General features: G+C 36.6%; 1 protein-coding gene across 3 annotated transcripts; it reads left to right on the top strand.

Moving 5' to 3' along the window:
* The first annotated feature begins 918 nt into the window (after positions 1 to 918).
* Positions 919 to 9,359, top strand: LOC111411755. 3 transcript variants are annotated; one of them, XR_002705890.1, is made up of 5 exons: positions 919 to 1,336; positions 2,428 to 4,264; positions 4,579 to 4,731; positions 8,195 to 8,438; positions 8,893 to 9,359. XR_002705890.1 is itself a non-coding variant. In XM_023042348.1 (3 exons), the coding sequence occupies exons 1-2, from the start codon at positions 961 to 963 to the stop codon at positions 2,646 to 2,648; spliced, it is 714 nt and encodes a 237-aa protein (XP_022898116.1). In that variant the 5' UTR covers positions 919 to 960; the 3' UTR covers positions 2,649 to 4,264; positions 4,579 to 5,171. The 3 variants fall into 3 exon arrangements, 1 of the variants encoding a protein (XP_022898116.1); XR_002705889.1 differs by having other exon boundaries at positions 2,311 to 4,264; XM_023042348.1 differs by lacking the exons at positions 8,195 to 8,438; positions 8,893 to 9,359 and having other exon boundaries at positions 2,311 to 4,264; positions 4,579 to 5,171.
* Positions 9,360 to 10,434: the final 1,075 nt, after the last annotated feature.

The following is a 10,434-nucleotide window of genomic DNA, read 5'->3' as shown; positions in this document are numbered from 1 at the left end:
AAACAAACATTTCTTATTTTTAAATACTTTTTGTATAATCTATAAATTTTATGCTAATAAAATTAAAATAAATACAAAATTCGTGCAACGCACGAAACACAGACTAATAGTAAGAATAAAGCCCTTTTACCGAGGCCACATGTGCCTTGGTATACCAGGGGCGCCTGTAACCAAACAAGGTCCAAATAGTGAAAGGCAGTGAATATTTGGACATCGCAATCTCCACCTAGGACTCACTACGGTTTGTTTGGTTAAGGTCTACTTTATATCTTAATAAATAAAAAACTTTAATTCAAATTATTCACCTTCTTTTGTCCTCCTTAAAAGACGGTGTTTCATAGATTATTCTTCTTGAACATTGAACAAGGCCGAGTAGCATGACTTGTGTTGCATAATAGTTTAGACAAATTTTGGTTTAACAAATAATAACGATGAGTTGATGTTACATTGTATCAAATCACAATTCATCTCTTCTTCACCGTTGACTAGACGGATGGCTATCCTAGTATCCTTTCTTTTACGGTTTTACTGTCACATTTTCGGTAAAGAAATTTTAAAAAATTACAATAAAAAATTAGTTCTCATGGGAATTAAAATCAAAATTTTTAGTAACTTTTCGTAAAAATTAATCAAACTTGTAATTGAAAAGTTGCGTCAAAGCTAAAGAGTACACTGATGGCTTAGTGAAGTGAACGACGTCTTTAATTATAATTTATACATAAATGTATAGCCTATGTTATTTTTGCCTGATTTTCTTTCTTCAAATTCACTTCAATTCGTTTCGCCTCTTGCGCTGGGAATGTGGTATAGATTCCCGGCTTTTCGAGTCTCATTCAATGGATTATGCATGTGCAGTGTGTGTTTTTAGTTCTAACCTTGTTCAGTTTTACAGCAAAATCTCGTCATTACAGCTGTTGTTAGCCGAGTCATTTAACTTCCATTTTCATTTTCATTGGTGATATGAATTATAGGGCCCCTACAAGAGGTACGTTGGTCAATACTGAAATGGTTGCTTGTTTTATGTTATTTATCTTCCATAACTGGCGCCATTCTATTGGAGAAACCATTGGAAGCATAAGCTCATTGGAAACATTTTATACCTTATGGTGCTCCTCCGCTTGTACAGCACCTGTGCAGCCTCGCAATTATGGTCCTTTTATAACTTCTTCTCCCCCTTCAAGCAAACCTTTTTCGAAACCACTACTGAAGAAGAACGGATCAGTGTCCAGTGCCAATCACCCACTTCCAAGCTTGTCAGAGACTGCACCAGCTCAATCTGAACCTAGCATTTTACCCACTGGTTTAGCTCAGCCACAACTGTCTGCTAACTTCTCTAGTAAGACTTATGCTCATCTTAATTCATTTTTGATAGAAAAGATAAATTAAATTCATTATATTTTAAATGATATAAGTTTCCTTCTAATGTTTAATTATCAAGTGCAAAAACTGCCTCTTTATTTCACAGTGCTTTTTATTGCCTACTCTTGTCTGCTTTTTCAATCCATTGTGGTAATTAAGGTTTCTGGTGTGTTGTGCGCTCAGACAGGATAGCCTGGGCTGCCACTATGTATACCCAATAAAGCTTGACTTTCTCTTATTGAATGTCTCATCTAACCCAACTTGGAATCTCTTTCTTGAGTTGTTTGCTTCCCAACTAGGTCTATGGGTTTCTCAAATAGATATTATTAACTTTTATATGGTCAGTTTATCTAGAGTTAATATTTCAATGGATATTACTCCACATACGGGAATTAGCTTTTCTGCCAATGAAGCTACTGGAATAAACAATTCATTATCCATGCACAAAATTCAACTGGATCCTGTTTTAGTTGGCGACTACCAACTTTTGAACTTGACATGGTTTAAAGCCCCATTATCCTCTCTTCCTTTTATATGGCTGAGATCCCTGTAACATTATCTTCTTAAAGAAACCTTCGTTCTTCCTTTTATACGGCTGAGATCCCTATAACAATGTAACTTGAGTATCATGTTGTGAGGTATACAAATTTGTGGTTTATGCTTTTCTTTATCGAATCATCGATTTGCTATTCCTAATCTTGCGGGAACTTGGCAACATGCTGCCGAAGAAATGAATTGGACATTTATAATTAGAGTTGGCAAGCTTAGCTTAATCACTTTCCTTTTCATCCATTATGTATATAAAAGCAATGTAATGGAAACTGAAAGTAGTGGCAAACTTATAAACTGTATGACTTGGAACTCGATGAGCAATAAATCATGTGATATACTGGTGCTAAAATAGTATTTTTGGTTCAATCTGTTTATATATTTTGTTAATTTGGCTTTAAGGTGATGTTATAATTCCAGACCAGTTTGTGTTGCTAGTCACCAAAAAGAAAAGAAAGAAACCGCCACCACTCCCAAAGAGAAATAAAGAATGTAACTATATTTTTTTCTTCAATACAGCTCCTCTATCTGCTGCGTCTCCAACAGAAGAACCTACACACCTTTCAACAACTCCAGCAGCACTTGTCAATTCAAACAAAACAAACCGCACAAGTTTAGTTCTTATAATTGGTATTGGAGCCACTATCCTCATTGTTGCGGTCGTATCCGTCTTTGTAATTTGTTCATGCACAACACGTCAAAGGAAGGAAAACAAGCCTTTTAAAGAAATAGGTTTGTAAGTCATTGCATTTCTTTCCCTTTTGAGTTGTTGGGGTTGTGTTGAACAGGCTAAATAAATTCTAAGATGGATATTTCCTTATAAACATGGTTCATATGTCTTTTATCAAATTTCACCTTCTCATCTATTAATTTTTTCAAATAGCAAAGCAAAGACGGTAGATACAGTTCCAGCGGGTGGATCTCTTTGCCATATAACCAGTACAAGGTTTCTCACCTTTGAAGAACTAAAAGTGTTGAAGATACCGAAAGATTATTGGAGATTTGATGGATTATTTATTTCCTTATATGTCAATTTATTATAGTTAACATAATATTCTTTCCTTAGTTGTAGATACAGGATATATTTACTATTTTGGTATGTATTCTACTCCTATATACGAATTGTACACGGCTGGAATAAAGACATAGCAGTTTTCTCTCTTTTATGGTCTCTCCATTCTACTCCTTGCCCGGTTTCATGGTTTAGAGCCTAGGTTCTTGAGTAGGTAGGATGGAAAAATTGACCATGACAGGTGCACGCAGAGATGATGAATCGAGGTCCACTACAGCCATCTTTGAACCCATCTCTACAAGTGCACCCATGACCTCAAATTACCTTCCCATGGCTGAAAATACTTCCCTTCATCTCACCATCACCCAACCAAACAACAAGAACTATTTGCAATGGTCTCGAACTGCTCTCATGGTGATTCGTGGCCGTGGACGCTTTGGATACGTGACTGAAACTAAACCAAAACCGAATGAAGATGATCCTGCATATGCAACCTGGGATGCTCAGAATTCCATGGTTATGGCTTGGATAGTCAATTCAATGGAAGAGGATATTAGGGGATCTTATCCGTATTATTCAACGGCAAAGGAACTCTGGGATGCCATTGCAGTAGCTTTTTCAGACTCGGAAAATTCTGCCCAACTGTTTGAGCTCCGAAACAGAGCTCGAAATGTTCGCCTAAGGAGAATCGGATGTCACACAGTATTACAATTCCTTGCAACGGCTATGGAGAGAGATCGACATCTTCGTGCAAATTAACTGGGATACACCTAAGGATGTTGAACAGTACAAGAAGCAGGCGGAGAATGAGAGAATATATGATTCTCTGACCGGATTGGTCCCTGAATTAGATGAAGTTCGTGGAAGACTACTGGGTATGAAGCCAACCCCTGCAATTAAAGAAATCTTTGCAGAAGTGCACAGGGAGTCCAGTCGAAAACGTGTAATGCTTGGAGACTCCAAGCAATCTTTGGTGGAAACCTCTGCCCTTGCTGCTCGTGGACAAGAACCATCACGGGTAGCCAAAAAAATAACACTTGGTGCGAACACTATAAGAGATCCAACCATTCAACCGACCGGTGCTAGGTTCTTCATGGCCGACCTCTCAACCGAAACCAATGGACCCGAAGTGATGTGAGACCAAATCTGGTTTACTGCAAGGAGACTGAGATGCATAACTCGTTCGGTCTGCAGAGTTCGGCCGAATCACCGGTCACAACCCACTCGTCGGCTGCAACCCAATCAGCGAACATCTCTGTCTCTCTCTTACCAAAGACCAGCTTGAGAAAATATATAGACTTCTCAATCCTTCAGTCTCAACATCCAGTTTAGTGGCAGAAAGAGGTAATTATATGTCTACTGTAGCGGGCAAAGGTAACGTTAAGCACTAGGTTATCAATTCAGGGGCCATTGACCGCATGACGGGATGTGTTAAATTATTTAACTCTTACTCACCGTGTCTACATTTGAAAGTAAAGATAGCCGATGGGTTACTTTCTTCAATTGCTGGAATCAGAACAATTAAACTTCCTCCATATGTTGAATTAAAATCTGTTTTGCATGTTCTGAATTTATCTTGCAGCCTTCTGTCTATCAGCAAATTAACTAAAGATTTGCATTGCAGTATCAATTTTACTGAGTCAATTTGTATTTTTCAGGACCTGACTTCGGGGAAGAAGATTGACATTGCTAAGGAATGTGGGGACTATACTATTTTCAAGAAGACGCTTACTGGAATAAATAAGTGCACACTGCAAGTTGCGAGTCTATCTCTCGAGAACGGAAAATAATGTTGTGGCATCGTCGTTTAGGTCACTTGAAATTTTCATTTCTCAAACATTTATTTACATCTCTATTTAGCAATAAAGATATGTTTACTTGTGATATTTGCCAATTAGCTAAACACGCTCGCTCTTCTTTTCAGTCCCATGATTATAAATCATAATCACCTTTTACTTTAATACATAGTGACTTGTGGGGTCCATCTAGGGTTAAAGTCTTACGGGTAAACGCTGGTTCATAACCTTCACGGATGATCATACGAGACTATGTTGAGTTTATCTCTTAACAGATAAGTCCGAAACTGCACAAATTTTCAAAAACTTTTACTCTATGATTTAAACCCAATTTGATGCAAAAATAAAAAAAATTCAAACTGACAATGGGAGGGAATTCTTTAATCAAGTATTGTAAAAATTTTTCACTGAGAAAGGTATTCTACATGAAAGTTCTTGTGTTATTACTCCCCAACAAAACGGAAATGCAGAAAGAAAAAATTGACATCTCCTTGAAACTGCTAGAGCCCTTATGTTTACTAGTAATGTTCCAAAACTATTTTGGGGGAGATGCAGTTCTCACTGTCTGCCATCTCATAAACCGAATGCCTACGAGGATACATAACTTCACAACTTCCTTAACTGTTCTATCAAATGCTTACCCACAAATTCGATCTATACTCTCTATACCCCTAAAAGTGTTTGGTTGTACCGCCTTCACTCATAGCTATGATCACGACCGTACAAAATTGGATCCTAGAGCCCAAAAATGTGTGTTCTTGGGGGTATTCTCCATCAAAAAAGGGGTATAAGTGTTATTCTCCAGTTACTTGTAAATACTACATATCTATGGATGTTACATTCTTTGAGTATGTTCCCTATTTTTCCCAAAAATTCCCTTAGGGGGAGGATCGTGATGATGGAGGAAATTTTGATGGAAATTTTTAGGAAACTACACTACAAATACCTATAACACCCATAACAGAATCAAGACCTCCCTTTTCAAACGAAATTTCACCCACTATTCCTTCTCCGCACAGTCTTGACTCCATTATACAACCAAGTTCAATAACAGGGGGAGACAAACAACCTGCAATTGTACCTGAGCTACGTGTTTATTCCAGGGGAAGAAATCCTGAAAATGTGGAAATCCTACAGTCCAACCGCAAAACCATGAATCTGATCTGGAGTTAAGGTAATCTCTCTTTACCACAAAATGACTCTACTAATGATTTGGATGTTCCTATTGCACTCAGAAAGGGAGATAGGTCTTGTACACAACACTTTATCTCCAACTTCATAGGGTGCAGTCATTTATCCAACTCAGTTCAGACTTTAGCTGCAAACCTGTCATCAATTGAGATACCAACATATATTCATGAAGCCTTATCAATTCCAGAATGGGGAAGGGCAGTTGAGAAAGAGATGGGAGCCTTGAATAAAAACAAAACTTGGCAGATTGTGGAAAAACCTAAGGATAAGTCAACCGTTGGACGCAAACGGGCGTTCTCAGTAAAATACAAGTCAGATGGCTCAATAGAACGTTATAAAGCCAGGTTAGTGGCAATGGGATATGCACAGACATATGGAGTTGACTACTAGAAAACCTTTGCTCCAGTTGCAAAATTAAATACAGTGAGAGTCCTTCTAACACTAGCAACAAACTTAGATTGGAAGCTTCAACAGCTGGATGTAAAAAATGCCTTCTAGAATGGTGACTTGGAAGAAGAAGTATATATGGAACTTCCTCCTAGGTTCAATGAGCCAAGATCCAAGGAAAGGTTTGTAAAGGTTTGTAGACTAAACAAATTCTTATATGGGCTAAAGCAATCTCCATGAGCCTGGTTTGGAAGGTTCATGAATGCTGTTTGTCAACAAGGATACAAGCAAGCCTACACAAAGGAGGCAGAAAGATTACCATTCTAATTATTTATGTGGATGATATAGTTTTAACCGTTGATGACTGTGAAGAAATGGAGAAGCTAAAGAAAGCACTTTCAGCTAAATTTGAAATAAAAGACTTAGGCACTTTACGATACTTTCTTGGTCTAGAGGTTGCAAGAAATAGAAATGGAATTTTCATTTCACAGAGGAAATATGTCTTGGATCTTTTAAAAGAAACGGGTATGCTAGGAAGTAAAATAGCAGATATTCCAATAAATCCCAATCATAAACTTGGGGATTGCTTAGGAAGCTCACCAGTGGATCAAGGAAGATATCAGCGCCTGGTAGGAAAGCTCATCTACTTGTCTCACATTAGACCTGACATTGCGTTTGCAGTTAGTGTTGTGAGCCAATTTATGCATGCTCCATTTAAGGAGCATATGGAAGTTGTTTACCAAATCCTGAGATACTTAAAGGGTACTCTTGGCCTGGGACTCTACTTCAGAAAGAATTCAGAAAGATCTATTGAAACGTTCACAAATACTGATTGGGCAGGATCAGTAATGGATGGAAGATCCACAACAGGCTAATGTACCTTTGTGTGGGAAAACCTAATCACCTGGAGGAGTAAGAAGCAATTAGTTGTAGCCAAGAGCAGTGCTGAGGCTGAATTTAGAGCTTTGGCATATGAAATATGTGAAATAATGTGGTTAAAGTTACTATTGGATAAATTCAGTTTTCAGGAAAATGGGCCTATGAAAGTTTACTGTGACAATAAGGCAGCCATCACAATGTCTCATAACCCTGTTCACCACGACAGGACTAAATATGTTGAGGTGGATAGACATTTCATCAAAGAGAAGATACACACCGGGACAATATGTATGGTGTACTTGCCTTCATCTGAACAGGCTGCAGACTTATTAACGAAAGGGTTGTTTAAATCCATGTTTGAAAAGATGGTGGACAAGCTGGGACTGTTCAACTTGTATCGTCCAATTTGAGGGGGAGTGTTGAAGATACCGGAAGATTATTGGAGATTTGATGGATTATTTGTTTCCTTATGTATCAATTTATTATAGTTAACATAATATTCTTTCCTTAGTTGTAGATATAGGATATATTTACTATTTTGGTATGTATTCTACTCTTTTATAAGAATTGTACACAGCTGGAATAAAGACATAACAGTTTTCTCTCTTTTATGATCTCTCCATTCTACTCCATGCCCGGTTTCAAAAAGAAGCTACAAATAACTTTGAACCTTCAAGCATACTTGGAGAGGGTGGCTTTGGAAGAGTTTTCATGGGTATGTTGACTGATGGTACAGCTGTAGCCATTAAATGATTTATTGGTGGTGGACTACAAGGGGATCGAGTTTGAGATGCTTAATAGGCTGCATCATCGCAACCTAGTAAAACTTGTTGGTTACTGTAGTAATCATGACTCATTCCATAACTTATTTTTTATGAGCTTGTTCCAAATGGAAGTTTAGAGGCCTGGCTACATGGTAATTGTTCATTATATATGGATTCTTCTTGCAAATTATGACTAAGATGTGATTTAATTAAATGATATTATCGGTGATTTTTATAATTTCCTCATTTTACTACAGGGAATTTGGGATTAAGCTGTCCATTGGATTGGGACACTAGAACGAAAATTGCTGTTGACGCTATTAGAGGACTTGCATACTTACAGGAGGACTCACAACCTTGCGTTATTCATCGAGATTTTAAAGCATCGAATATATTGCTTGAGAACAACTTTCATGCTAAAATTTCTGATTTTGGCCTTGCAAAATAGGCCCCTGAAGGCAGGCAAAACTACCTGTCTACACGTGTTATGGGAACCTTTGGGTTAGTTTGTTTTTCAATTCTCTTTTTACTTCCAATGTTATAGGTACTAAAGGGGAAAATCCAACCATTTTCACCGGTATGTGGCCCCTGAATATGCTATGACTGGGCATCTCTTGGTGAAGGGTGACGTCTATAGTTATAGGGTGGTTCTTCTTGAGTTGTTGATGGAAAGAAAGCCTGTAGACATGTCACAACTTTTAGGACAGGAGAACCTTGTTACCTGGGTTAGTTATATATATTCAGATAATGTTTCATCTTTTATATTTTGGATAATCCTCCATCCTAAGTTTCTTACCGAATGACTGATATAACGTGTGGTCACCACACGAAATTGAATGCTCAACCCTTTTGTCCTAGTATTTTTTATTAGTATCTGAGTATTAATTAGCAATACTTTACCATACAAACATTTTTGACAATGTCTAAAGGAGTAAGCGACGTTTTATGGGTACAGGCTAGGCCAATACTTAGAGATAAGGATTGATTGGAAGAACTTGCTGATCCAAGGCTTGAGGATAAATATTCGAGGAAAGATTTTTTGCGGGTTTGCACGATAGCAGCAGCTTGTATAGTCCCTGAGGCAAGCCAACGGCCAACAATGGGAGAAGTGGTACATTTACTTAAAATGGTGCAGCGGATTACAGAGTATAACGATTCTGCTGTAGCATCCAATACTGCTTCCAATCTTAGGCAATTGTCCGTGACTTTTGAATCAGATATATCATAGTTATTCTCTTCTGGTCGGTATTCTGGTTTAAGTCATTTTTACAATGATAAGGTTGTATTTTCTGAAGATCTTCATGAAGGTAAGTAGGGTAGTATTTTTATCTAGTTTATTCTGTATGTTTATGGTGTCCGGGATAATGATGTCTGTAAGTCTTACATCATCTCTTGTAGAGAATGATTCTTCAATTTTTCTAGTGGTAGGTCATTCTCTGCATGTTTGGATGAGAGTAGTGATTCACTATTGGACTATTTTTGGATTTAGTTCTTAAGAATTCCTTCCTCTTGCTCAAAATATACCGAAGAGAATCTCCTTCACTCTCTCGGTACTTCTTTCGACTCTTATGATTGGATGAGATACCAGTAGGAGTTGGAGTCATATTACAAACTTAAAGTTTCACTCAGATGGAATTTAATATAGCTGGGAATCTTCAATATTGTCGAGTATATTAGGTATTACTGTTGGACTAAATGAATTGACAATATTGAAGATTCACAAGTGTTACACTAAAAACTGCAAGTATCGTTGATACTTATTAAAAGTTATATTATTTATATATATTACTAAAAATATTAATATTATTAAAACCCAAAGATCTTAAATTTGACTTGATAATTTCGTTTAACTTATAATTTTTTTGTGCATCATACTATATGCAAAACATGTTTAGAAAACTAGCTTCTGGTTTTAAATTCTTACCAATTATTTTTACAATTATTTATCATCATCTTCTTTTCACTTTTACAAGATTGTTAAAAAAGAGGTGCACATCTCCAATGATACAAAATCTAATCAAATCAAATTGAATTGGAATGAATCAAATATGTTTATATGAATTTTAGGCAAATCAAACCAAGAGATTATATGTGTCACTACTTTCGACAACTTAAATAAGGTGTAACTTTTTATATTTTGTGATTTTGGATTTATTTAATGATTATAAATCGATTTTGCATTCTAATATTCACATGTGTACATAATTTACTTTTTAAATTTAATATGATGTATTTATATTCAAACAAATCATATACGAATTTTGGTGCGTTAAAGTAAGAACTTTATAATGTATTTGAATTTGTCATTCACAATAAAGTAGAAGAGATAAAAATTCAATTTTATGAATTTAAGTATAAATTCTGCTATCTGCAGTTGCTTATTACGGCAACTGCCCATATGGCGTATGTATGCCGATTATTGATTTGATGTACAAGGCAATAAAAAAATTACTTTATTAATGCATCAAATCAATAATTGTCACATGTGTGTCACATA

Source organism: Olea europaea, chromosome 16 (assembly GCF_002742605.1).
Source record: "Olea europaea var. sylvestris chromosome 16, O_europaea_v1, whole genome shotgun sequence".
Classification (NCBI taxonomy): Eukaryota; Viridiplantae; Streptophyta; class Magnoliopsida; order Lamiales; family Oleaceae; genus Olea; species Olea europaea.
This window is presented reverse-complemented; position numbering and strand designations above follow the sequence as displayed.